The sequence below is a fragment of the Macaca mulatta genome, chromosome 15, assembly GCF_049350105.2.
Source record: "Macaca mulatta isolate MMU2019108-1 chromosome 15, T2T-MMU8v2.0, whole genome shotgun sequence".
NCBI lineage: Eukaryota > Metazoa > Chordata > Mammalia > Primates > Cercopithecidae > Macaca > Macaca mulatta.
The window spans coordinates 16,236,254-16,264,239 of record NC_133420.1 but is presented as its reverse complement, the minus strand read 5'-3'; the positions used below and the strand labels follow the sequence as shown (position 1 = coordinate 16,264,239).

At 54.2% G+C, this 27,986-nt stretch overlaps 1 protein-coding gene and 1 long non-coding RNA gene across 3 annotated transcripts; one reads left to right on the top strand and one right to left on the bottom strand.

Moving 5' to 3' along the window:
* Positions 1–30: 30 nt before the first annotated feature.
* LOC144335009 (uncharacterized) lies at positions 31–6,528 on the bottom strand. Its single transcript, XR_013405388.1, has 4 exons — positions 5,442–6,528; positions 4,279–4,425; positions 3,354–3,446; positions 31–529 (listed from the first exon to the last, which is right to left on the bottom strand). It is a non-coding gene; the product is annotated as an uncharacterized LOC144335009 (long non-coding RNA).
* PLPP7 (phospholipid phosphatase 7 (inactive)) lies at positions 5,508–27,504 on the top strand. Of its 2 annotated transcripts, XM_015116544.3 has the most exons (3): positions 5,508–5,950; positions 6,254–6,824; positions 26,176–27,504. In XM_015116544.3, exons 1-3 carry the CDS (start codon positions 5,738–5,740, stop codon positions 26,538–26,540), a joined length of 1,149 nt encoding a protein of 382 aa, XP_014972030.2. In that variant the 5' UTR covers positions 5,508–5,737; the 3' UTR covers positions 26,541–27,504. The 2 variants fall into 2 exon arrangements, with proteins under 2 accessions (XP_014972030.2, XP_077823631.1); XM_077967505.1 differs by lacking the exons at positions 5,508–5,950; positions 26,176–27,504 and adding an exon at positions 7,475–7,814 and having other exon boundaries at positions 6,099–6,824.
* Positions 27,505–27,986: the final 482 nt, after the last annotated feature.

The window sequence follows — 27,986 nt, the reverse complement described above, 5'->3', positions numbered from 1 at the left end:
GCATAGCAAGGGTCAGGTATAAACCAGGGATAAACATGCATGTTCGTATTTATGGTAACTATTTTAAACTCTTAAAGACAGAAAACAAGTGTCTGCAACGTCCAAACTGCTCTAGGTACCAAAAGCTGCCAGAAAATTCCTGCTGTCAAGTAAGAGAGAGGTAGTATTGTCAGATGGTTAGGGATTTAGGTTGAGCTTTGGGTCTGAATCCTTGTACTAGCTGTGGGCCCTGGTAAATCACTTCACCCCCAGCCCACCTTTCAGCAATCAATATTTGGAACAAGGCCCAGGTAGAGCAATGATCCTGGGAGGTCTACTGGTCTAAGGGAACAGGGCCACCAAGGTCATCTTTACTTTTCTCATTGGTCCTTCCATGGGGCCTGGCACACTGTGGCATCAAGAAATGTTGGTGAAGGCTGGGTGCAGTGGCTGACGTCTGTAATCCCAGCACTCTGGGAGGCCGAAGTGGGCGGATTGTTTGAGCTCATGAGTGCAAGACCAGCCTGCGCAACATGGTGAAACTCCATTTCTACAAAAAAATAGAAAAATTAACCGGGTGTGGTGGTATGCATCTATAGTTGCAGCTACTTGGGAGGCTGAGGTGGGAGGATCACTTAAGCCTGGGAGGTGGAGGTTGCAGTGAGCCAAGATCATGCCACTGCACTCCAGCCTGGGCAACAGAGCAAGACCCTGTCTCAAAAAGAAAAAAAAAAGTGTTGATGAGTGAATGAGTGAAACTGAATGAGTAAGTGAATGAGTGACAGATGAGGCCGAGCAGGCAGGGAACAGAGAAGCCGTGGGACACGTGGCTAGGAGGATAGCTCGAAGGCTCAGAGTCAGAGGGACTGGCCTGCTTAAGTCCTAGCTCTGGCCCTGGTCAGTTGTGTGGCCTCACAAGTGATGTCACCACCTTGGGCCTGCACTTGTTCCTCTAACATAGGAAGAGGGTGGTTGGACTTGCCTTGTCCAACAAGACACCTTGGGGAGTGTCTGTGGCCCCATCCTGCCTCCCCATGTCTGGACGCTACAGTGTTTGGGTTAGCCTACTAGATCCCATGGGATCCCTCCCAGCATGGTCCCAGTCACCCCACCTTGACTATTTGTTTCTTTTTTTTTTTTTCTTTTCTTTCTTTTTTGAGTTGGAGTTTTGCTCTTGTCACCCAGACTGGAGAGCAATGACGTGATCTTGGCTCACTGCAACCTTTGTCTCCCGGGTTCAAGCCATTCTCCTGACTCAGCCTCCCAAGTAGCTGGGGCTACAGGCGCCCGCCACCTCGCCCAGCTAATTTTTCGTATTTTTTTTAGTAGAGACGGGGTTTCACCATGTTAGCCAGGATGGTCTCGATCTCCTGACCTCGTGATCCGCCCACCTTGGCCTCCCAAAGTGCTGGGATTACAGGCGTGAGCCACCACGCCCGGCCTATTTTCTTTTTCTTTGCCTTTTTTCTTTTTTTTTTTTCTTTTTCTTTTTCTTTTTTTTTTTTTTTTTTTTTTTTTTTGAGGCAGAGTTTTGCTCTTGTCACCCAGACTGGAGTGCAATGACGCGATCTTGGCTCACTGCAACCTTTGTCTCCCGGGTTCAAGCCATTCTCCTGCCTCAGCCTCCTGAGTAGCTGGGATTACAGGTGTGGGCCACCAAGCCCTGCTAATTTTTATATTTTTAGTAGAGATGGGGTTTCACCACATTGGACAGGCTGGTCTCGAACTCCTGATCCACCTGCCTCGGCCTCCCAAAGTGCCAGGATTACAGGCGTGAGCCACCGGGCCCGGCTTTTTTTTGTTTTGTTTTTTTGAGACAGAGTTTTGCTCTTGTCTCCCAGGCTGGAGTACATTGGCATCATCTCGGCTCACTGCAGCCTCCACCTCCCGGGTTCAAGCGATTCTCACGCCTCAGCCTCCCAAGGAGCTGGGATTACAGGCGTGAGCCACTGCGCCCGGCCTTGACTATTTGTTTCTATCCTGCTTTAGGGCACGGGGATATATGTAGAAGGACGGCCACCCTAAAGTAGTTTTTGAATAGTTACACAATGGAAACAATGAAAAGTCCAGTAACAGGGGATTGGTTACATAAATTCTGGCCCATTCATGTGACAAAATGCCAGGCAGCCTTTGAAAAACAATAGGGTGTCGTGGAAACATGGCCAGATTTATATTAAGTGAAAAGGGCAGGGTGCTTTTCAGAAGAAGGTAAAATGTCATCACATGTTGTTGTTGTTTTTTTTTTTTTTTTTTTTTTTTTTTTGAGACGGAGTCTCGCTCTGTCGCCCAGGCTGGAGTGCAGTGGCCGGATCTCGGCTCACTGCAAACTCCGCTTCCCGGGTTCATGCCATTCTCCCGCCTCAGCCTCCCAAGTAGCTGGGACTACAGGCGTTCGCCACCTCCCCCGGCTAGTTTTTTGTACTTTTTAGTAGAGACGGGGTTTCACCGTGTTAGCCAGGATGGTCTCGATCTCCTGACCTCGTGATCTACCAGTCTCGGCCTCCCAAAGTGCTGGGATTACAGGCGTGAGCCACCGCGCCCGGCTTGTCATCACATGTTTAAAATGCATATTTTGGTGCCAGGCGCAGCGGCTTGCATCTGTAATCCCAGCATTTTAGGATCGTGGCAGCAGACCACTTGAAGTCAGGAGTTCAAGACCAGCCTGGCCAACATGGTTGAAACCCCGTCTCTACCCCAAAATACAAAAATTAGCTGGGCGTGGTGGCACACACCTGTAGTCCCAGCTGCTCGGGAGGCTGAGGCATGAGAATCACTTGAACCCAGGAGACAGAGATTGCAGTGAGCCAAGATCATGCCACTACATTTCAGCCCAGGCAACAGAGTGAGATCCTCTCTCTCAAAAAAAAAAATAATTTAAAAATGCATATTTTTGTGTATGTTGCATATATGTGATATATAAAGATATAGCTTATTTAGTATATATTGTTTTCTAATTATTAAAGTAATGCTTGGTTGATGCAAAATATTTTAGTAACTGGAAATCAGACAAGTGAGATTCCCTTTATATCCTGATCACCCTCATGTTAACACTGGGTGGTAGGATGAAACCTATATCAACCGCGTGTGCTGAATCTATTGCAGTGAGTATGTAACACTTTAATATATATAGTAAGAAAAAATAAGGTTATTGGTAAAATTGTACTGTTTTATAAATGGGCTAATTATTTTGTGGATGTGTGTCCTGTATCCCCAACTAGACTGCGAGATCAATAAGAGGACGAGATCAATAAAAGCACTGAATGAATGAGTGAATGAATGGATGAATTAATTCTCAGTCTCTTGGGAAGTGGGATTGTGCGGCTCATGGTGGGTGCTTATACAGGTTTGTAGGGGGCAGGCACAGTGGCTCATACCTGTAATCCCAACACTTTGGGAGGAGGAGGCGGGAGGATCACTTGAGCCCAGGAGTTCGAGACCAGCTTGGGCAATATAAGGAGACCTCATCTCTAAAAAAAAAAAAAAGTAAAAATAAAGGCTTGTGGGTTGACAACCAGGAGTGTCTGTGGCCCCATCCTGCCTCCCAGTGTCTGGGTGCTACAGTAGGTGGTTCAGGTTAGCCCACCAAGCTTGCTTGCTCACTCTTGATTCTCAGCTACCTGAGAATGTGTACAGAGTCACCCCACCATACAAAGGAGAGGAGCGGGTCTCAGGGTCCTGGAGGAAGTCACCAAAATCATCACGGACAGAGAGAGCCCTTCACATAATCTTCTTGCCAGCCCTCAAAGGGGAAAATGGGCTTGGAATGGTGAAAGGACTTGCCTGGAGGTGGCTGAGCCAGGGTTTGAACCTGGGGCCATCCTACCCCAGACTTTATGTCTTAACTACTGCTGGGCAGAAGCCAAATCAGATCCCATGGCCCCGCCAGTGCGAGGCCCAATGTGGCTCTCAGAACCTGCCAGCAGCTCCGGCCAGACGAAATGCTGACACAACCTCTGGCTATTAATAACCCCTGTCTGAGCCGGGCTCCTGTGCCCCTCCTGAGGCCACCCAGGGAGAGTGGGGTGAGTGCTTGGTGGAGAGATGAGCAGATCAGGCCCCTGTGGTCCAGGAATCTGAGTCCAGCGGCCCTCGTGCCACGTCCCATAGGGACCACTTAGGAGCCAGACCCCTTCTCTTTTCAGCTTCCTGGCTGGAGGCCTTCACCCCCTCAGCCTCAGCTTCCACGTCTATAAATGGGGATATCACAGCTGCATCACAGGACTGTCATTAGACATTGTCAGTAAGCTGAACACATAGAGTTCAGCACGCAGAGAACTTGTACATGCTCAATATCCGTGCCTGGCATACACACTTCCACGTGCGCCTGTTTCCAGCTGTCTGGAGTCCGGGATGAAGCAGCGCATGTCATCATTGCCGCACCCAAGATGGCAGGACGTCCTGCGGCCATGACATCCCTCTATGGCCGCACAGTCCGGGTGGAGCACGCTGGAAAGGAAGAGGGGGCAATGAGGCAGGTCTAGCCTGCTCTAGCCCAGCTGGACCCAGCCAGGGCATCTGCAGGGAACCCCAGACTGAGGGCTCCTGGCCTCTGGCCTCTTCCCTGCCAGGGATGGGGAGGAGGCCAGACCACAGGGTTGGGCCCTTCTGAAGAGGGCACTCAAAAGGAAGAGAGGGCTGTGCCTCGTTTGTCAAATGAAATCAATTCCTAACCCACAGGGCTGAAATCGATTCCTAACCCACTCTGCGGCAGGGACCCAGCTCAGCATTTCACAAACACGGTCTCACCCAGACTCATGAGAGCCCTAGGAGGTGAACACTGTCATTCTCATGCGACAGGTGGAAACACCAAGGCCCAGGGAGGCCAAGTGACTTGCTCAAGGTCTCCCAGCTGGTTGATGGCGGGGCAGAGCCCCATCTGTCTGACTCAGAGCCTGGGTGCCTGTCCCCCGTGGCCAGGGAACCCCCACTCCCTCCCGGGGCAGCTTCCTGTTCTTGGGAGGCTCTAGGTGGGCCTGAGGCACCATGGGCGGGCTCCATGGTTGGAAGAGAAGTTGCAGCCTCCTGCCTTCATCTGGGCTGAGCAGACAGGCGCTGGCACCCAGAATCAGGAGACAGAGGAGCTCGCTTCTGACTCTTCTGGTCAGCTGAAACTGGCAGCTTCCCCCATCGAGCCCAGGCCCAGTCAGCCCTAAAAGGGCTGTGGAGACTTTGGATTCCCACAGGTGGCCCAGGTGGGAGCAGGGATCCCTACCTCACATCCCGAATCCTCAATTGTGCCCTCTGGGTCTGCGTTCTGGGTTTGCAGCCTCTCGACCCTTGGGCCCCATGCAGCCACACGGGCCTCCTGGGGCCTCCTGCAAGGCGGGCTCTCCCTGAATGGGGCTCCCCCCTTTTTCTTCCTTCCTGGGGGGAGCCATCCATGACTCCCAGACCAGACCCAGAGCTCCCAGAGCCCCGCTTCTAGGATCCTGCCACACATTTGCACACTGGTGACCACTTACACGTGTCCTTCTTTCCATCCCCGCTGAACTGTGAGCTTTTTGCAGTGTGCCCAGCACTGACACAGCGCCAGGTGCTCGGTAACTATTTACAGGTTGCCTGAAGCTGCTGTCACACTCCTGTCCTTTACAAAGTCCCAGGTAGTGCAAGCAACCTCCAAGAGGCGATCCGTTACCAGCTAACTCATTACCCCTCCCTCTGATGGAAATCAGAGCTCACGGATTGTCATTTGATTGGACTGTGATGCGCTGAAGCTGAATTCAAGACTAATTTAAAAAAAGACCTGCCAGCTTAATGAATGCTGTCACAGAGGGAGGAGCTGGACCTGACCCCAGGGACCCAGGATGATGCTGTCAATGACGTCGTTCACTCTATCTGGTGCCCAAAGAGGCCTCGGCCCGAGCAACACCGTCCAGTTTACAGAACCAGGTCCAAGCTGCCAGGCCGCTGGGGCAGGCAGGCCTGGCTTGCAGGGGTCTGGACGGCTCAGAGGGAAGCTGGTAAAAACAAGGTAAGCCCAGGTCCCACCTCTGCCCTGTCAGAGGCCAAGGCCACCGCAGAGCCGAGAGCAGCCGGAGGACTACATTTCCCAGAGTCCCCCAAGGCCAGGGATGAGCCATTGGCCGATTTAAATAGCCCAGGCCCGAGGCAGCCAGGCCGCAGCTGTGGACTCCTCACCTCCCGGAGGCTCCGCTGGTGCAGGCCCGGCATTGGAGGGCTCAGTTGGCTGCCCGGCTGGCACTGACGTCCCCTTGGAGCCGGGTGGCAGCGGAGATAAACAACCATGTGCAATTCTCCACCCTATATTTAACAGCTGCGGCGGAGAAGGCAGGGAGGCAGCCACGGTGGCGGCTCTGGGGGCAGCTCTTTTCTTCGGGGAGAAGGCCCTTGGAGCCGGGCTGGCGTCGGCCTTTTCGGGGTGAGCGAGGTCACCATGCCAGCTTCCCAGAGCCGGGCCCGCGCCAGGGACCGCAACAACGTCCTCAACCGGGCTGAGTTCCTGTCCCTGAACCAGCCCCCCAAGGGGGGCCCGGAGCCCCGCAGCTCCGGCAGAAAGGCCTCCAGCCCCTCGGCACAGCCCCCACCTGCTGGTGACGGGGCCCGAGAGCGACGCCAGTCACAGCAGCTGCCAGAGGAGGACTGCATGCAGCTGAACCCCTCCTTCAAGGGCATCGCCTTCAACTCCCTGCTGGCCATCGATATCTGTATGTCCAAGCGGCTGGGGGTGTGTGCCGGCCGGGCGGCGTCCTGGGCCAGTGCTCGCTCCATGGTCAAGCTCATCGGCATCACGGGCCACGGCATCCCCTGGATCGGAGGCACCATCCTCTGCCTGGTGAAGAGCAGCACACTGGCCGGACAGGAGGTGCTCATGAATCTGCTCCTGGGTGAGTGTGCCTGCCACCCGCCACTCGCTGTCAGGCCCCTCGGGAGGGAGACCGGCCTGCCCAGCCCCACCCTGGCCAGGACCTGCACAGCCCTCAGAAACCGGCTGGGATGGTCTAATGAGGTTAGGCAGGAAGGGTGCCCCAGAAACGGGCAGGCTCCAGTGTGGGGAGCGAGAGCCAGGGATGCATAGGCGAGGCTCCCCAGCCACGTGCCAAATGAAGGCAGAGGCCAGTGCGGCCCTGTGAGGAGGGCCTGCTGGGCAGAAGGCACCGCTGCCCAGAGGCGGCTTGAGGGGAGGCTGGGCCAGAGGCGGTGGCCTCAAGGGAGATGGGCTCTGGTGGGCGTCCTGGAATGGGGTGTCACTGTTTGACTCGTGCCCCATGGCTGGGGTCCTCGCTCCTTGACAGCTCCCAGCTAGGCAGTGCCCGTGAGCTGCCCATCAGCACCTCCCGCCTCGTTCGGGAACCCGGCAAGCTGCCCAGGCTTCTCCCGCAGGGTCTGGGGATCCAGGGGGTCCAGCTGGTACTGCCACCCACTCACAGCCCCCTGGAGTTCTTCCCTGCTCCTTCCCAGGGGGAGTCACTGGAGAAAGGGTCAGGGGACCAGTTGTTGGTTTGTTTCCAAAGTCTTTGCCACCAACATCTTGCAGATTAGCACCGCCCTGTGCCAGGTGCCACGTGGGACCCATGTGGGGGCAAGCCATTCCCTCCACCCAGAGGTGACACCCAGCCCCCGTCCAGGCCACCCTTCGGGCACCGCCAGGTCCCCAAGGTGCCCCGGGAACCTCTACTTCCATCCTCCATGCCAGGCCCACATCGATTTCCTTGTCTTTCCCAGTGTGGCCATCATTTGGGGGACATGTGAGGTGGAGGTCTCGGGAGAGGTAAACGTTAACAAGGGGTCTCGGTTCCAAAAGGGCGTTGGGTTGGACCACAGAGAACACGGGTTCCAGAGGAAGTCACAATAAAAACATGTATCTCCTCACTCTAGTCTCAGTCTGGAGGCTCCATGCCCTGTGGGTGGGACTCAGGGAGGCAGAAACCATCGGGATACTTCATGCAGGAGATGGCTGGGTCTGCCACCTTCGAGGTATGCTTGTTCCTTTTGTTTTTTTAGACAGAGTCTCGCACTGTTGCCCAGGCTGTAAGGCTGAAGTGCAGTGGCGCGATCTCGGCTCACTACAACCTTCGGCTCACTGCAACCTCTGCCTCCCGGGTTCAAGCAATTCTCCTACCTCAGCCTCCCAAGTAGCTGGGATTACAGGTGCCCACCACCACACCCAGCTAATTGTTGTATTTTTAGTAGAGATGGGGTTTCACCATGTTGACCAGGGGGATTTCACCATGTTGGCCAGGCTGGTCTCAAACTCCTGACCTCAGGTGATCCACCCGCCTTGGCCTCCCAAAGTCCTGGGATTACAGGCATGAGCCACCGCGCCTGGCCAGTTTTCTTGTTCTTATTACTAAATTGTTTACATTACAATAACTTATTATTTACTCCTGAATAAACAGTCTCACGAGCTTGGTGCCATTATCGTGCCCATTTTACGTATTAGGAAACTGAGGTTCCTATAAATAAAGCAACCTGGCGCAGCCTCGGGGCTTGAGATTTGCACTGGCTCCGGCTGACACACAGACCAGGTGCTGTGCCACGGGCATGGGAGGGAGGGACAGAGCAAAGTGGCCGAGGCACTAGGCCAGGCGCTTCCAGGGGCAGACCCTGCTCTCATTATCAACAGTTTCACACGGGGCCACATGGCTTAAGAAGACTGTTGGGAGTTAGGTAGGTTGCCTGCTGTCAGAGATGGGGTGGGAAGGCATACGCCCGAGTCTGTCTCTCAACCCTGCTCCCTTGACCCCATCTCCTCCTTCCCATCTTCCTTCCCCATTTGACGAGGGAGGTGATGAAGTTGTCATTGGTTGAGTGCTTACCGCGTTCCAGGGCTTTGCATAAACCATATCATTACTTCGGCTCTTCACCGTAACCCATGGAGCTTGGTGCTGTTATTATTTCCCGTTTAAAGAGGGGGAAACTGAGGCATGGAGTGACGATGGTTCCAAGATCGCGCAGCTAGTCAGTGATGGAGCCAGGAGCAGAACTGGGAGCAAGTCTAGCTTTGCTTTGCATTTTCAGAGGAGAGGGAGAGGGAACCAGCTCAGACTGTGTGAAGTTTCCAGCGTGGGGGGGATCAGAGAAGAATGGAGGTACATCTCAACTTACCCACAGTCAGTGGATTCTCTAGTAAGGGGGTGAGCTCCCCCAGGTAGGGGGTATGCAAGCAAGCTGCCTCTCATCACCAAGTAAAATAGCTCTGCTTTGATTTGGTTTTTTTACAGGAATGTTTGCTTTTAAGAACATTTCCCCTGCCCCCAACATTGAAAAATTTGCAACTTACTTGTTAAGATAAGGCTTCAGGCTCATTCCAGCAGCCAGCTGCTATGGGCACAAAGGTGTATGCCCCACAGGATAAAGATGAAGATTTGAGATGCCTTCCTCCTTGAACAGAAGTGATAGACATTTTTAAAAACTTTAAAAACATCATTTAGTGAGCTTTATTATGTACCAAAGACAATGGCATGAACGGCCTGTATTTTATTTTATTTATTTATTTATTTTTGAGACGGAGTCTCGCTCTGTCGCCCAGGCTGGAGTGCGGTGGCGCATTCTCGGCTCACTGCCAGCTCTGCCTCCTGGGTTTACGCCATTCTCCTGCCTCAGCCTCCCGAGTAGCTGGGACCACAGGCGCCGCCACAACGCCCGGCTAGTTTTTTGTATTTTTTTAGTAGAGATGGGGTTTCACCGTGTTAGCCAGGATGGTCTCGATCTCCTGACCTCGCGATCCGCCCGTCTCGGCCTCCCAAAGTGCTGGGATTACAGGCTTGAGCCACCGCACCCGGCCGGCCTGTATTTTATGATGTAAAAAAGCTGTTGATGACCTTTCAAGGTAAACATTAATGTGCCCATTTTACAGATGAGTAAACTGAGGCTCAGAAAGCTCAAGCAACTTGCCCACCACACAGCTATAAGTGGTAGGTTCAGGAAGTAAATCCAAGGCCCTGTGACTGCAAACCCCCCCGCTCCTTGCTGCTCACCATGGGGCTGTAGATCGGTCACATCACCCATGTTCACTGCACTCCTGGAGCGTGTGTGCTTTGAGAAGGGGAATGGTCTGGGAGGAGGATGACTGACTTCTATCCAGGTATTGAGATCATGGGGACATAGGGCCTGGCACAAGGCAGGCACTCAGCACAGGCCCAGAGCAGGCCGGATGGGTCTGGGGACCCCAAGGTCCTTCTGTGGGGATGCCAGCTCAGCCCTCGGCTTGGTGGGAGTAAACAGCAGCAAACGGCCAAGGCACGCTCTAATCCCGCTGCTCTGGTCTGACCTGCCAGGAGGGACGGTCCCAAGGTCCCCTGTCCCAGGAAAGCAGACCACCCACTGAGTGCGGGCTGCGGGTTCCATCTGTCCTTTTGTCTTTGGAGGGCACCCTTCAACCCTGGAGCACAGGCTCTGGGGTCAGACTGGCTTTTGTCCAGGTCTCTGCTCTGACCCTTACTTGCTGTATGCATCTGCTCAAGTCAGTTCCTGTCTCTGAGTCTCAGTTTCCCTATCTGGGGACTGAGGGGACTGTGGCAGGGATCTGAAGGGAGCTGGTAAAACATTTGGCACGGTGGGTGCCATGCCACACATGTCCCACCGATGGCTGACATCACTGCAGTACTGAAGGGGGAGGGAGCCCTGCCTAACCCTGCCCCATGGCACTGAGCCAACTCCTGGGGCAGTCTCTGGGCTGGGAGCAAGACCTCCGAGCTTGTGGTTGGGATCTGGGTTCTACTTGGCTCTGAAGAGGCAGACTTGGGAGCTTGGGAAATGGGAGCTGCAGCTACAAGGCCTAGGAAGGGTCCTGCTGGGCCCGGGGAAGTTCTCCGCATGCTCCTGCATGGTAGTCAGTCCCATGCCCTCCCTGCTTGCCCCTCCCCTAGTGCACACTGTCAAGACTCCAGAAAGCTCGGAGCCAGAAGGGGTCTTAGCAGCAGGCAAAAGCTTGGACTCCAGAGGCAGCAGGACCTGGGTGCAAATCCCAGCCCTGCTGTGGGAACTCAGGCAAGTGACATTGCCTCTCTGAGCCTCAGTTTCTTCATCTGTCAAATGGGTTGTTGAGAAATCTCCCTGATGAATCTCACATAAAGTGCTTGGCACTTACTGATGTTAGTTAACGCTTAAGTAGCGATGATTATCATCATCATTATCACCGTCATCGTTGTCAGAAGTCCAGGACCAGCCTCCTGCCAGGTATCTTCCAAGCTCTAGATGCCTTGAGACCACCCTGTCCCCTTCCTTCTCCTTCCCGCGCAGCACCCAGCTTGATGATCCGAAGGGAGCCAGGTGACAGGTGACAAGTGACCAGGCCCATCGTGGTTCACTAAGCCCATCCTTGTTTCCTCATGGGCCTGTCCTGTGGTGGGAAATGCCTACGGTCTTGTTCCCTGATCTGTGTCCTTTATGAAAGTATCTTTTTGTTTTTGAGACAGGGTCTCTCTCTGTTGCCCAGGCTGGAGTGCAGTGGCAAGATCTTGGCTCACTGCAACCTCCGCCTCCTGGGTTCAAGCCATTCTCCAACATGGTTTCGCCATGTTGGCCAGGCTGGTCTCGAACTCCTGACCTCAGCTGATCCACCCACCTCGGCCTCCCAAAGTGCTGGGATTACAGGCGTGAGGTGATCCACCCACCTTGGCCTCACAAAGTGCTGAGATTGCAGGCTTGAGCCACTACGCTGGCCTATAAAAGTATGTTTTTCTTTTTTTTTTTTTTCTTTGAGACGGAGTCTCGCTCTGTCCCCAGGCTGGAGTACAGTGGTGCGATCTCGGCTCACTGGCATGAACCCGGGAGGCAGAGCTTGCAGTGAGCCAAGATCGTGCCACTGCACTGCAGCCTGAGTGACAGAGTGAGACTCTGTCTCAAAAAAAAGTATCTTTACTGAGATTTTCCTGAATATGAAAACTACTTTTTTTTTTCTTTTTGAGACGAAGTCTCGCTCTGTCACCCAGGCTGGAGCGCAGTGCTGTGATCTCGGCTCACGACAACCTCTTCCTCCCTGGTTCAAGTGATTCTCCTGCCTCAGCCTCCCGAGTAGCTGGGATTACAGGTGTCCACCACCACGCCTGGCTAATTTTTGTATTTCTAGTAGACATGGGGTTTCACCATGTTGGCCAGGCTGGTCTTGAACTACTGACCTCATGATCCGCCTGCATCTGCTTCCCAAAGTACTGGGATTACAGGAGTGATCCACCACTCCTGGCTATGAAAACTACATTTTTATGTCATTTTTTTTATTGTGATAAGCTATCCATTACATAAAATTGATCATTATAATCCTTTTAAGTACACAGTTCAGTGGCACTGAGTCCATTGACACTGTTCTGCAGCCATCACCACCATCCATCTCCGAACTCTTTCCATCTTTCATCTTACAAAACAGAAGCTCTGTCCCCATTAAGCACTGACTCCCCACTCCCCCTCCCCCAGCCCCTGGCAACCTCCATTCTACACTGCGTCTCTGTGGATTCGACTGTTCTAGGGACCTCACGTAAGTGGAATCATACCGTATTTGTCTTTTGTGACTGGCTGATTTCATTTAGCATGATATCCTCGAGGTCCATCCATGCTGTAGCGGGCACCACCAGCATTTGCTTCCTGTCTAAGGCTGAATAGTGCTCAGTTACAGGATGGACCACACCTCGTGTATCCATTCGTCCACCCATGGACGCTTCCGTTGCTTCCACCTTTTAGCTGCTCTGAGTAACACTGCCGTGCGCACAGATGTATATGCATCTTCTTGAACCCCTGCGTTCAGTTCTTTTGGTTGTATACTCAGAAGGGGGCCTCTGGATCACAGGGTAATTTTATGTCGACTTGTGTGAGGACCTGTCCTACTGTTGCCCATAGCGGCTGTGTGATTTTGCATTCCCCCAGCAATGCCCAAGGGCTCCGATATGTCCACACCTTCGCCAACACTCATTATCTGGTTTTTCAATCAGAGCCTTCCTAATGGGTGTGAAGTGGTCTCCGTTGTGGTTTTGGGTATTTTTTGTTTGTTTTTGGTTTTGGTTTTATTTTGGGGGTTTTTGTTTGTTTCTTGAGACAGAGTCACGCTCTGTCACCAGGCTGGAGTGCAGTGATGCGATCTCGGTTCACTGCAACCTCTACCTCCCAGGTTCAAGCGATTCCCCTGCCTCTGCCTCCCAAGTAGCTGGGACTACTGGTGCCTGCCACCATGCCTGTCTAATTTTTCGTAGAGATGAGCTTTCACCATGTTGGCCAGGCTGGTCTCAAACTCTTGATCTCAAGTGATCCTCCTGCCTTGGCCTCCCAAAGTGCTGGGATTACAGGCATGAGCCACTGCACCCGGCCCTTTTTGTGGTCTTGCTTTGCATTTCCCTAACCATCAGTGATGTTGGGTGCCTTTTCATTGTACATTCTTTTTTTTTTTTTTTTTTGAGACGGAGTCTCGCTCTGTCGCCCAGGCTGGACTGCAGTGGCCGGGTCTCAGCTCACTGCAAGCTCCGCCTCCCGGGTTCACGCCATTCTCCTGCCTCAGCCTCCGGAGTAGCTGGGACTACAGGCGCCCGCCACCTCGCCCGGCTAGTTTTTTGTATTTTTAGTAGAGACGGGGTTTCACCATGTTAGCCAGGATGGTCTCGATCTCCTGACCTTGTGATCCGCCCGTCTCGGCCTCCCAAAGTGCTGGGATTACAGGCTTGAGCCACCGCGCCCGGCCCTTTTTTTTTTTTTTTTTGAGACAGAGTCTTACTCAGTTGCCCAGGCTGGAGTGCAGTGTCACCATCTCGGCTCATTGCAACCTCTGCCTCCTGAGTTCAAGCGATTCTCCTGCCTCAGCCTCCTGTGTAGCTGGGATTACAGGTGTGCACCACCATGCCCAGCTAATTTTTTGTATTTTTAGTAGAGATGAGGTTTCACCATTGTTGGTCAGGCTAGTCTCAAACTCCTGACCTCAGATGATCCGCCCACCTTGGCCTCCCAAAGTGCTGGGATTACAGGCATGAGCCACGGTGCCCGGCCTACACATTCTTATAGTAAGAAAAAAATGCAATCATTACAAGGCTAGATCAAGAAGAAAGTGAGCCTCTCCCTGAAACCCTTTCCCAGAAGAGCCTCTGCCGCAGCTTGGGTCAGGTGTCCCTGGATTTTTCCCCGTGCATATGCTAACGCGTAATGTGTTTCTCAGGTTGTGTTTTGCCTGGTTTGGGCTCACTCTCACAGCTGTGGCCCTCCCGCCTAGAATCCTGGTCTGGACCCCCCATGTCCCTTGCGCCAAGCATTAGGGGTTCAGATGCTCCAGATAATCTGTTCTGGCAGCTCCCCCATCCCCTGCCCTCTGGCTGTTGCTCTCAGGGACAATTAAGGTGACAGCCTCTGCACGAGGCTTGTCTAGCCTGTTCCTAACTGAGGGATATCTAAGCTGATCCCAAATCTTCACTTAGATACCCTTCTGTGGGAGACCGCACACACTACCTCCTCAGAAGTAGAGGGGTCCGCTCCCCAGCCTCCTTTCTCAGCATCTCAGTGGGGCTCAGTACAACAGTCAATCCCTCAGGGGGACCTTTGGCCACCCCCAGGCCAGGTCAACCCTTAATACACTGCCCTGGCAGCCGTCCACACAGCGGGTGCAAGAGAAATGCAATGGTTTGTGGTGCCAGTAGGCAGGGTCTGGCTCAGCATTGCCCACCAGCACAGCTAGTGTTTTTCTTAAGACAGAGTCTCGCTCTGTCACCCAGGCTGGAGTGCGGTGGCACAACCTCAGCTCACTGCAACCTCTGCCTCCCAGGTTCAAGTGATTCTCCCGCCTCAGCCTCCTGAGTAGCTGGGATTACAGGCGCCCACCACCATGCCTGGCTAATTTTTGTATTTTTAGTAGAGACGGGGTTTCAGCATGTTGGCCAGGCTGGTCTCGAACTCCTGAGCTCAAGCTATCATCCCGCTACCGCCTCCCAAAGTGCTGAGATTACAGGTGTGAGCCACTGTGCCTGGCCTGTAAATATACTTTTTTAAAATGTGCACAAATAATATGTGCTTGTGGCAAGAAAGATTTAAAGTGCAGAATTACAAAAAGATGGTAAAAATCACCCCTAAACCTCCCAAGAAGCATTGTTAGCATTTAGAGCAGTGCCTTCTAGATTTTTCTGTCTGCATATAAGCACATTTGTTTACATACATATCTTATTTTATGAAGATGGCATCCTACTGGAAATCCTATTTTATAAGCGGCCTTTTCCACTTAACATACCCCACGGCTCTCCGATATAGTGGGTCTATAAATACACATGGGCCTTATCATCTACCGTGGCCACAGCATGCTCTGGTGTCTAGATTAGGCCACGGTTTGTCCCGTCTGTCTCTTGAAGGGCGCTGGGTTGTTTCACGTTTTTCGGTGTTATAAACAATGCTGCAGTGAACATCCCGGGCCATGAATCATGGCCCACATCCCTAACGATTTCCCAAGGAGATATTCCTGCAAAGGGAAGAGCTGAGTCCAAGGGAGACACGTGGAGGAGACTTCTGATTCCAAAGCCAAATGCCCTTCAGGAAGTTCAGAACGATTTACACAGCCCTTGGGCAGCATATGGCTGGCGCCCAGCTTTCCAGAAGCCAGAATGGGGGATGAGAAGCAGGATCGACTTCCCAGCCCAGGAGCACCGGGACCCCTCCTCCCAACCCAGCCAGAGAGAGACGTCTGCCCACAAACCCAGCCTTTCACAGCCTGCAGGGCATCCCGGAAGCCCCGTCTTTGCCCCTGGCTTTAGAACAGCTGAGCCCACAGCCTCCACCTCCCACCCCTACCCCACTAGCCCCAACTCCCCAGAGACCCTGCCCTGCTCTAAGCTGGTCCCACAGAATGCGTCCTCAGGGGGAAAGCAGCCCAATGCCACAAAGGGCCACACTAGGTCACCCCAGCTGCCGCTCTTCCCCCAGTGCACGTAGCTGCTGGCAGACAAGTGACACTCTGATTTTCAGAGGCCCCAGGAGGAGATGATTCCAAATCTTCCAGCATGGCAGCAGCTCTTTTCCAAGAAAACCCTGGCTCCTGCCTGGGCTCTGGGAGCCTCCGGCTCTCTGGTTCCCTGGCCACCACCAGCCCCGAGGGACCTGGGCTAGGGGAGAAGGGTGGGCCTTGAGGTGGGTTCTTGTTGCCCTCTGAGGGCCAGGAAACCTCTAGGACAGCAGGGCCTCAGGGACAGCTGTGCTTCCTGCACGGGAGCTTCAGACATTCAGGCCCCAACCCTGTGAAAAGAGCTGAGAGTGGAGCTGGTTGGAATGGAAGAGTGTGAGGGGTAGTGGGGCCAAGCCCTGGTGTCCTCTGACGGGGTCCCGGGGGTGCATTTACCCAGTGGTTGCTGCATACAAGCATCAGAGCACGCCCCTTGTCATCCCAGTGTATCCATGGCAGGGAGCTCTGAGGGATAGACACAGCGAGCTTATGCTGTCCACAAGTGGCCTACCTCGAAGCTGGTCTCGTTCTGGAGCCTGAGTGCGCAGCCACCACCCTGGGTGATCCCAGTGAGTGGAGGCCAGTGGAGGCTAAGGGGCCTCCCTGAGACGTTTCACATAGCAGGTCCCGGCAGTGCAGCTCCCACCCGTTCCCCAGCTCTTGCCCCTGAGCCTCCTGCTGGGCGGACCTTTCCCCCTACAGGGGTCTCCTTGCCCTCCTTGAGTCAAGAAGGGAATGTAGGTCGGTCAACTGGACAGGGCCATGTGGGCAAAATCAGCCTTGAGTGATGGCGCCATTTGCTTCTATTTCTGGGCACCAGATGATGCGCTGACAGTGTCAGAATCACAGTCACACAGAGGCCTGGCCGCGCGGGAGGAGGGAGAGAGGCCCTGCAGGGGCAGCAGGAGAGGACAGGGTGGGGTGGGAGGCCCAGGGGAGGCCATGGCTCTGTTGGAGAGTCGCCCTGTGGTCTGAGGGTGGCAGGCCACTGCCTCTTCCATTCACAACCCTCCTGGCCAGACGGCTGCAGCATAGTGAGGGCGAAAAGCCACATGCCTAATCACACCTGTGATAGAGTAACGCTCTGTGTCACTACGTGCTTATTGCCCACCGTCCCGCTTGGCCACAGGGGACCCTGCCAGCCTAGTTCACAGTGCCAGGCCTGACACACGCCTGAAATACCCAAGAACCGGCGGGCAGGTGGAAAAATGAGTGAACCAGGCACAGGCTGGGTGGGTCAACCCGCTGGACAGCCAGGCTGGCCCCTATGGTCCCCGCAGGGCCCAGGGCAGAAAAGGGGCAGAGCCTCCCTCTCATTATGGCCTGAAGAGAGGGAACCAGCCCAAAATAGCCACAGCTTCCCAAAGGCCCAGCTGTGGGGCGTCTTAGTCCATTTTATGCTGTTGTAACAGAACACCACGCACTGATTTATAAAGAATAGAAGTGTATTTGGCTCATGGTTCTGGAGGCTGGGAAGTCCAAGGTTGAGGGGCCGCATCTGGTGAGGGCCTCCTTGCTCCCTGTGTCTTCTGCATCTCATGCAAGGGAGTGCATGCCTGGGAGGGCAGGAGGTGACCACACTCACCCTTTCGTCAGGAACCACCCCCGATACCTGCATTCATCCATTCATGAGGGGAGAGCCCCCATGGCCTATCGCTATTTTATTTTATTTTATTTTATTATTTTTTGAGACAGAGTTTCACTCTTGTTGCCCAGGCTGGAGTATAATGACGCTATCTCAGCTCACCACAACCTCCGCCTCCTGGGTTCAAGCAATTCTCTTGCCTCAGCCTCCTGAGTAGCTGGAATTACCGGCATGTGCTACCACGCCCGGCTAATTTTGTACTTCTAGTAGAGACAGGGTTTCACCATGTTGGCCAGGCTGGTGGTCTCAAACTCCTGACCTCAGGTGATCCACACGCCTTGGCCTCCCAAAGTGCTAGGATTACAGGCGTGAGCCACCACAGCCGGCCTGATCATCTCTCGAAACTGTTGCATTGGGGATTCAGTTTCCAACACACGAACTTCATGAAACTCATTCAAGCCATAGATGGAGTTTCCAGATCATGAGACGTGGGCACCCACAGAGGCCTCCCTGGCAGCCAGGGGAGCTCCAGATGACCCCCACAACACACCAGCTTCAGCCACATCTGTTTCATACACCGAGTCTGTATGCTTTCATTGGTGAAAACAATGTTTTGCTGCTAGAAATTTGAAAGGAGCCAGGAACAGTAGCTCACACCTGTAATCTCAGCATTTCAGGAGGCTGAGGCAGGAGGATCACTGGAGCTCAGGAGTTCAAGACCAGCTTGGGCAACAAACTGAGACACTGTCTCTACAAAAAATAATCAAAAAATTAGCCAGTTGTGGCCTGTGCCTGTGGTCCCAGCTACATGGGAGACTGAGGCAGGAGGATCATTTGAGCCCAAAAGTTCAAGGCTGCAGTGAACCCTGTTTGCACCATGGCACTCCAGCCTGGGCAACAGAGGGAGACACTGTCTCAAAAAAAAAAAAAAAGGAAGGTTTGGGTCTAGCTTAGTTTTTGGCCTATGGATCCTGACAGCCTATGCAGAGAGCTGGGGCATGTGGGGAGGTTGAGGCAGCCAGCCCTCCTTGCCTTTGGCCACCCCATCGGAGTGAGGTACTGGGCCCAGTATACCCCCCAGGTGACTTAGTAAAGTCACCCTTTCCTCCTCCCTTTTTCCTTGACCACAGCAGCTGTCCATGGGGGCCCCTGTGCTCAAAAGGCAGATCATTTTATTTTATTTTATTTATTTTTTATTTGAGACAGAGTCCCACTCTGTCACCCAGGCTGGAGTGCAGTGGTGCCATCTCAGCTCACTGCAACCTCCATCTCCCAGATTCAAGCGATTGTCCTGCCTCAGCCTCCTGAGTAGCTGGGACTACAGGTGCCTGCCACCACGTCCGGCTAGTTTTTGTATTTTTAGTAGAGATGGGTTTTCTCCCATGTTGGCCAGTCTGGTCTCGAACTCCTGACCTCAGGAGATCCACCCGCCTCGGCCTCCCAAAGTGCTGGGATTACAGGTGTGAGCCACTGTGCTGGCTTCGAAAGGCAGATTTTGAACCCATCAGCTGCCGAGCCCTGGTTTTCAACCTAAAGACCTGGTTGCCAGTAGGACACATGGCCCATGCCTTCCAGTGGTTGGTGTCATATTTCAGCCTGCCATGGAGCTCAGTCCTGGTCTACATTAACCACCTCCTACCCCAGAGTCTGGCAGCTCTTTGGGCACCCAGACCCTGGCTGGCCACCAGTCACCAGCCGCCACCACCAAGGAGGCCCTGGCCTTGCCTGGCCTGGCCTCTCTTACTTGCCTTGAGGTGGTGGAAGTCTTGGAACCTGGGCCAGACAATTTTGACCTGGTGGGACCTTAGGAGAAAAAGCCTTCACTGATGCTCATGCATGGTGCCCCAGCCTCCAGGACCAGAGCCTCTCACGGCTTCCCAGGCCAGGCGGGACCAGGACTTGCGGGCAGTGTAATGGCAGCAGCATGCTGTCAATCACCACACTTCCCCCAGTTCATTGGCTTATTTCCTCCTGGGACCACCCTTGCTATGGGTGAGTAGACCAAGGCTCTGAGAGGGGAAGGAACTTGTTCTATTTTTTTTTTTTTGAGACAGAGTCTCTCCCTGTCGCCCAGGCTGGAGTGCAGTGGCGCAATCTTGGCTCACTGCAACCTCTGCCTCCTGGGTTCAAGTGATTCTCCTGCCTCAGCCTCCCAGGTAGCTGGGACTACAGGCGCCCGCCACCATGCCCAGCTAAATTTTTTGTATTTTTAGTGGAGACGGGGTTTCACCGTGTTGGCCAGCCTGGTCTTGAACTCCTGACCTCAGGCAATCCGTCCACCTCGGCCTCCCCAAGTGCTGGGATTACAGGCGTCAGCCGCTGCACCTGGCCAGAATTTGTTCTTAATTAGCAGGGTCAACCCCCAGGCCAGAAGCACCAGGATCCCCTCCTCACAGCCCCAGTCAGCGAGACTTGAACCCCACCTGTGACTCCAGAACCTTCAGATTTAACCCCCTCCCCATGAAATGCCTCCTGTCCCCAGGTGGAGAGGGCCTGTCGCCAGCCCATTTTTGGGGAAGCAGCGGGGCTTGCAGATGAGAAGGGCTCCCTGGGCTGGAGAGGACCAGCTGGCCCCTCTGAGCTGGCTTCCTCAGCTGCTCCACGGGGCGGAGGCATGCCAAGGTCAGCACAGCCACCTCCATCCAGCTCCCACCTGCCCTGGGGACCTGGCAGTCCCCAGTCCCTCTCTCCTGCTGGAACTGTGACCTCCCACAGGCTTCAGATGGCACCAAACCCCGGCATGGCCAGCACACGAGCTGGCCAGCCACACGCCTCCTGGGAAGACCCAGCCCATGGGGACAGCTGCTGTGAAATTGGCAGGCAAGGGTAGAGCAAGGTTTTCTCCAGGCTTTCAGGCCCCACCCTCCTCGGGCCAGGCAGCTCCTCTGTGCACCTGCTCAGCCCCCTCCTGTGCTGGCCAGGCACTTCCAGGGTGTGAGGCTCCCAGCCAGCCCTGTGGCTAATGAGAGGGGCCAGGAGAGGCCACAGTGCAAACCCCAAACAGAGAGACCAGACTACAAGCAGCAACCCTGAAGTGGGTAGGAAAAGGGGAAGCCCAGAAGTTCTAGTCCTCCAGGGAGGACTGTGTGATATGGAACAGTCTAACAGTCTGTGATACGGACAGTTAGGTGCGCCACAGTGCCTCACCCCTGCAGCATGGGGATCGGGGGTATGTGATGGGGCAAGACTTTCAAAAGCAGGCAGCAGAACAACATATGTAAACCATGTTACAAGCTTTATTAAATCTGTGCTCCAAAGGCCAGGTGCGGTGGCTCACGCCTGTAATCCCAGCACTTTGGGAGGCCGAGGTGGGCAGATCACCTGAGGTTGGGAGTTCGAGACGAGCCTCACCAACATGGAGACACTCTGTCTCTACTAAAAATAGAAAAACTAGCCGGGGGTGGTGGCACACACTTGTAATCCCAGCTACTCAGGAGGCTGAGGCAGGAGAATCGCTTGAACCCAGGAGGCAGAGGTTGCAGTGAGCTGAGATCACGCCATTACACTCCAGCCTGGGCAACAAGAGTGAAACTCCGTCTTAAAAATCAAACAAACAAACAAGCAAAAAACTATGCTCTATAGATGGATGGAAGTGTCTGGAACAATGGCTACCTCTGACGGGCAGGATTACAGGTGATTTCAACTCGAACTTTTGTTTTCTGTGTTATAAATGTTCTGCGGTGAACAGCATCTTCTGCGTCATATTTTTTTAGATTTTTGTTTCCATTTTTGCCAAGAGCTGACCATTCTGATAAACACTGAAGTTTTCTTTTTTTTTTTTTTTTTTTTTTGAGACGGAGTCTTGCTCTGTCGCCCAGGCTGGAGTGCAGTGGCGCGATCTCGGCTCACTGCAAGCTCCGCCTCCCAGGTTCACGCCATTCTCCTGCCTCAGCCTCCCGAGTAGCTGGGACTACAGGCGCCCACAACCGCGCCCGGCTAATTTTTTGTATTTTTAGTAGAGACGGGGTTTCACCGTGGTCTCGATCTCCTGACCTTGTGATCCGCTCGCCTCGGCCTCCCAAAGTGCTGGGATTACAGGCGTGAGCCACCGCGCCCGGCCAACACTGAAGTTTTCTAGGGAAGCTCCCAGCGTCCAGCTGTACTGAACTGTCACCGAGTCATGACCCCCACCTTTATCCAGCCCTCCTGGTGGGCCGAGCGCTTGGGGGGACCAACTCAATCGTTTGCTGGGACTTCCCTGCTTTAGTACCGTATGTCTTGTGTCCTAGGAAACCCCTCTGTCCCGGCGAAACCTGTCACCCTGCAGTCAGCCTGCGGGCACGGTGCTGGGCCCCCTCTGGGAGGTGGGCGTCCATGAGCTTCGTCTCACAGGTGAGGAAAGTTAGGTAGCTTCCCTGAGGTCACGCAGCTGGGAGGCTCCGGGGCTGGAACTCACAGCCGGGTCTCTGGCTGTGACGCCTGTGAGCTTTGCCACCATGATACACTGCGGGTGTTGTCTTCACTGTCCCCAGAGCAGGGCTTGCAGGGGCTGTGACCTCACTAGGGTCCCCAAGGTCACCTGAGGTGGGGAAGCACAGGGGGCAGGGGCACAGGCTCCCTGCTGACTGCATCTGCCCTGGGAGTGCTCTCTGGCCTGCCGATGCCACCCCCACCCCCAGGTCAGAGGGTGTGACCTCCAAGGACCTTTCTTTTTTTTTTTTTTTTTGAGACGGAGTCTTGCTCTGTCACCCAGGCTGGAGTGCAGTGGCCGGATCTCAGCTCACTGCAAGCTCTGCCTCCCGGGTTTACGCCATTCTCCTGCCTCGGCCTCCCGAGTAGCTGGGACTACAGGCGCCCGCCACCTCGCCCGGCTAGTTTTTTGTATTTTCTAGTAGAGATGGGGTTTCACCGTGTTAGCCAGGATGGTCTCGATCTCCTGACCTCGTGATCCACCCGTCTCGGCCTCCCAAAGTGCTGGGATTACAGGCTTGAGCCACCGCGCCTGGCCACCAAAGGCCTTTCTAATGGTGGGGAGGGTTGACCCAGAACCCCCACATTGGTTGTATGGGTGCCACTCAGATCAGCTGGGTGAAACTGGAGTTCTGGCATGGTGCCTTCCTTTCATGGCACAGAAAGGCAGAGCAACCTCCCAAGGCCACACAGCAGGGTGGGTGGCAGAGGCATGATGGAGATCCAGGTCTGCCCTGTGTTTCCAAAATAGGGAAAGAAAGGCCGGGAGCAGTGGCTCACGCCTGTAATCCCAGCACTTTTTGGGAAGCAGAGGTGGGCAGATCCCTTGAGGTCAGGAGTTCGAGACCAGCCTGGCCAACACGACGAAACCCCATCTCTATTAAAAATACAAAAATTAGCCAGCCGTGGTGGCAGGTACCTGTTGTCCCCGGCTACTCGGGAGGCTGAGGCAGGAGAATCGCTTGAACCCAGGAGGTGGAGGTTGCAGTGAGCCAAGATCACGCTGCAGTACTCCAGCCTGGGTGATAGAGTGAGACTCTGCCTCAAAAAAATAAAGAAAAAGAAAAGGAAGGAAAGAGCCCACCTGGCTGGTTATGAGCCTCAGGCTAGTAACTCAACTAAGTTTGGAGACGTGGCTCTGTTTCTAGCCCCGGGGGAAAAAAACCTCTGAACAAACAGGCACGGGCCCTGCCTCTATGGAGTGATGACTTCATGCCACAGACGGCGAACCCTCACCTCCCAACAGATGCCTCAGTGACTGCACAGGCAGGGAAAGCCATGAAACAGGCCAGATGCTGAGACTGAACCCTTCAGGGCCTGAGCTGTCTGGAAGGCAGGGGCAGGTCCCTGAGGTGGTGGGTTGGGAAAGAGTGGGACATTCCAGAAAGCAAGAGCATCAGGTATGAGTGCCCTGAGCTCCAAAGGTTCATGTTGTCCTCTGTAAAGTGGGGATGGCACAGTGCAGGTGCTGGGGAAAACAGTGGGGTTCCTCAAAGAGTCACACACAGAGTTACTGTCATTGCCAACCAGCGACTCCACTCCTAGGGATCTACCGAAAGAACTGAAAACAAGCACTCGGCGAACACTTGCACACACCTGCATAGCGGCGTGAGTCACAGCGGCCAAAAGGCGCAAACAACTCGATAGCCATCAACAGATGAATGGATAAACAAATTGTGTCCAGGCACAGTGGCTCACACCTGGAATCCCAGCACTTTGGGAGGCTGAGGTAGGAAGATAGCTTGAAGCCAGGAATTTGAGACCATCTTGGGCAGCAAAATGGGATGCCCATCTGTAAAAAAAAAAAAAAAAAAAAAAATTTTAAATTAGCTGGGCATGGTGGCACAGTTGTAGTCCTGGTGACTCAGGAGGCTGAGACGGGAGGAGCTCTTGAGGCCAGGAATTGAAAGTTACAGTGAGTTATGATTGCACCACTACACTCTAGCCTGGGCAACAGAAAGAGGCTCGCTCGCTCTCACTCGCTCTCTTTTTTTTTTTTTTTTTTTTTTGAGACGGAGTCTTGCTCTGCCGCCCAGGCTGGAGTGCAGTGGCGCGATCTCGGCTCACTGCAACCTCCGCCTCCCAGGTTCACGCCATTCTCCTGCCTCAGCCTCCCTAGTAGCTGGGACTACAGGCGCCCGCCACCTCGCCCGGCTAGTTTTTTGTATTTTTTAGTAGAGACGGGGTTTCTCACCGTGTTAGCCAGGATGGTCTCCATCTCCTGACCTCATGATCCACCTGCCTTGGCCTCCCAAAGTGTCTCTCTCTTTTTTTAAGACAGGGTCTCACTCGGTCACCTTAGCCTCCCAGGTAGCTAATTTTTGTATTTTTTCTTTTTGGTAGAGATGGGGTTTTGCCATGTTGCCCGTGCTGGTCTCAAACTCCTGGGCTTAAGCAATCCTCCCACCTCAGCCTCCTGAGTAGCTGGAACTACAGGTGTGCACCATCACACATGTCTAATTTTTGTATTTTTTGTACAGACAGGGTTTTGCCGTGTTGCCCAAGCTAGTCTCAGACTCCTGAGCTCGAGTGATAGGTTCACCTCACCCTCCGAAAGTGCTGGGATTACAAGTGTGAGCCACTGTGCCCAGCCAGAGACATCCATCTTTAAAAAAAAAAAAAGAGGCTGGGCACAGTGGCTCACGCCTGTAATCCCAGCACTTTGGGAGGCCAAGGCAGGCGGATCACCTGAGGTCACGAGTTCGAGACCAGCCTGGCCAACACGGCAAAACCCTGTCCCTACAAAAAACACAAAAATTAGCCAGGCAAGGCAGCGCCCACCTGTAATCCCAGCTACTCAGGAGGCTGATGCACGAAAATCGCGTGAACCGGGAGGTAGAGGTTGCAGTGAGCCGAGTTCACGCCACTGCACTCCAGCCTGGGCAACAGAACGAGACTCTATCTCAAAAAAGAAAGAAAGAAAGAAGGAAAGAAGGAAAGAAGGAAGGAAAGAAGGAAAGAAGGAAGGAAGGAAAAAAGAAAGAGGAGAGGAACAAATACTGGTCCATCCATAAATGGAATATTATTTGGCCATGAAAAGGAATGAAGTGCTGACACATGCTGCCACGTGGGTGGACACTGGAAACGTTATGCTAAGGAAAGGAAGGCAGACACAAAAGGTCACATACTGTCTAATTCCATTTACATGAAGTGTCTAGAGGAGGCAAATCCACCGAGACAGAAAGCAGATTGGTGGTTTCCAGGGGCTGGAGAGAAGGGGATGGGGAGTGGCTGCTTTGTGGGTACAGGGCGTTCTTTTAGGATGATGAAATGTCTTGAAATTAGAGAGAGGAGGTGGCTGCCGACACTGGGATGTGTTAAATGCCACTGAACCGTGTACTCTAAAATGGTTCGCTGTACGTGATGTAAATTCTGCTTCAACTTTTGAAAAATGGGAATGGGGCTGGGCACAGTGGGTCACGCCTGTAATGGGTGAACATTTTGGGAGGCTGAGGCGGGCGGGTTGCCTGAGGCCAGGAGTTGGAGACCAGCCTGGCCGACATGAAGAAACCCCATCTCTACCAAAAATACAAAAACTTAGCCAAGCATGGTAGTGTGCGCCTGTAATCCCAGCTACTCGGGAGGCTGCAGTATGAGAATTGCTTGAACCCAGGAGGTGGAGGTTGCAGTGAGCCAAGAGCGGGTCACTGTAGTCCAGCCTGGGCAATAGAGCAAGACCCTGTATCAAAAAAAAGAAAAAGAGGCCAGGAGCATTGGCTCATACCTGTAATCCCAGCACATTGGGAGGCCGAGGAGGTTGGATCACCTGAGGTCCGGGGTTTGAGACTAGTCTGTCCAACATGGCAAAACCCCATCTCTACTGAAAGTACAAAAATTAGCCGGGCGTGGTGGCGGGTGCCCGTAATCCCAGCTACTCAGGAGGCCAAGGCAGGAGAATCGCTTGAATCTGGGAGGCGGAGGTTCCAGTGAGCCCAGATCACGCCTCTGCACTCCAGCCTGGGTGACAAAGTGAGACTCTGTCTCAAAAAAAAAAAAAAAAAAAAAAAGAAAAAGAAAAAAGAAAAAAAACCACAGAAATAAAAGGCATATTACATCAGGGCATGAGAAAAACAAGGTGAGGGGAGAGAGTGTGGGGGGGCTTTTATAAACAGCGTGGTCAGGGAAGGCTTCTCTGCTGAAGGGAGTGGCTACGGGAAGGCAGGGCATGCCAGGCAGAGGGGACAGCAAGGGCAATGGCCTGAGGCGGGACTGTGCCTGAGGGTCAGCGTGGCTGAGTGACTGGAATGAGGGGCAGGGAGGGGAGATGAGGTGGGGGAATGTGGGGGGCTGGGGCCTGGACCTGGCTGGTGGCCCTGATGGCCGGGGGGCCTCTGTCTCCCCCCAACAGCCCTGCTCCTGGACATCATGACAGTGGCTGGTGTGCAGAAGCTCATCAAGCGGCGTGGCCCGTACGAGATGAGCCCCAGCCTCCTGGACTACCTCACCATGGACGTCTACGCCTTCCCGGCCGGGCACGCCAGCCGCGCCGCCATGGTGTCCAAGTTCTTCCTCAGCCACCTGGTGCTGGCGGTGCCCCTGCGTGTGCTGCTGGTGCTCTGGGCCCTCTGCGTGGGCCTGTCCCGCGTGATGATTGGCCGCCACCACGTCACGGACGTCCTCTCCGGCTTCGTCATCGGCTACCTCCAGTTCCGCCTGGTGGAGCTGGTCTGGATGCCCTCCAGCACCTGCCAGATGCTCATCTCCGCCTGGTGAAGCGCCGACCCATGCAAGGCTCTGGGGGCAGGGCTGGCCCTAGAGAAGGGGTAGGGGGTGGCAAGGTGGCAGGCACAGGTTGAACAGAGCCACCAGGAGTTGGAGCGGCCACCCCCACCCCGTCTTCCCCTCCTGGTTGGAGGCCAGCGAACCCAGGCCGCCCCTCCCAGTGACAAGCGTGTTTGGCAGTGCCAGGCCTCTTGCCCCTTTGCTTGGACTCCAAGTCTCCTCTCTAGGCGGCCCGGACCCACCCGTGGGGACAGCCCCATTTAGCTCTGCTCTGGGTACAGCAAAAACCAGGATGGTGGGAGGGGCCGAGTCTCATCTTTTCATCGTCATGACTGTTGAGTTCTTGGCTGTGCTCATCATGCCACAGCACGACGCCTGCCAGAGTGCCCCCAACCTACTGCCTGATGCAGGTGCCATTGCCATGAACAGTCATCGACAGCTTAGGGCAGCACTTTCCAACGGGTGCCCCGTGGGACACCAGCCTGCGAGATGCTTTGTGGGGAAAAGGGTTTTGTGGTTCAATAACTTTGGGAAGTGCTGCACCCTCTGTCCCCAAGTTGGACATTCACAAAGGCCGTTATTGCCATCAAGGCTCTGACGAGTCCTGCAGAAAAGCTTCTTGCTAAACCTTCTTTAACCCATGTTTTCTAAACTTATTTGACCACAGAACCCTTTTCTTGGGGAACAGCTATTAACACCCAAGGAACCACTGGTTCCTCAATTGCATTTTGGGAGCTGCTGTCAGAGAGCTAAGGGGCCTGGGGTGTGAGCTGACTCTCCACTGGGGAGGCCAGTTGCACCACCACAGCCCAAGGGAAGCGCTGGCCACCGCCCGTGGGCATCGATGAGGCTTTGGCCCCCAGGGGCCGGACTCCGTGTGACCTAATAGGTCGTTTCCAAGTCACCTGTTATGGATGTGCATTTCATGTGACAATACAGATGACATGTAAATGGCCCTCTCCGGTGTGGCTTTTTCCTTGTGCACTTCAATTGCTCCGGAAGCAATCGCCTTATTAATGGGCGGAAGGGTGGGGTAATTCTTCGGCCCTAGACAGTGCCGTGATGCCAGGGATCAGGGGCTCTGGGCACAGCTGGCCTCCTTCTGGACTTTGCCAGGTTGGCCAGTCCCTTCACCCTGGGGTGGCCGCCTGGTGCTCCCTCAGTCCCCAGGTCCTGTGCTGGCTGCTACCTGGGGCCTGGGCAGGGACTGTTTGAGCAGCCCTCACTGTGATACTGATGGATCAGAGACCCTCTCTCACTTCAGCCTCAGGCCTTCCCAAAGCCCCCCGCCCTGACACCTGGCTAACCTGATCCTCGTCCCCCAGGAAGTGGGCAAGTGACCAGTCGAACACAGCCAAGCCTACGAGAGCTGCCATGAGGGATGTGCAGGGTAGTGAGTGTTCAGAGAAAAGGCCCTGGAGCCCAGCCTTGGGGCGT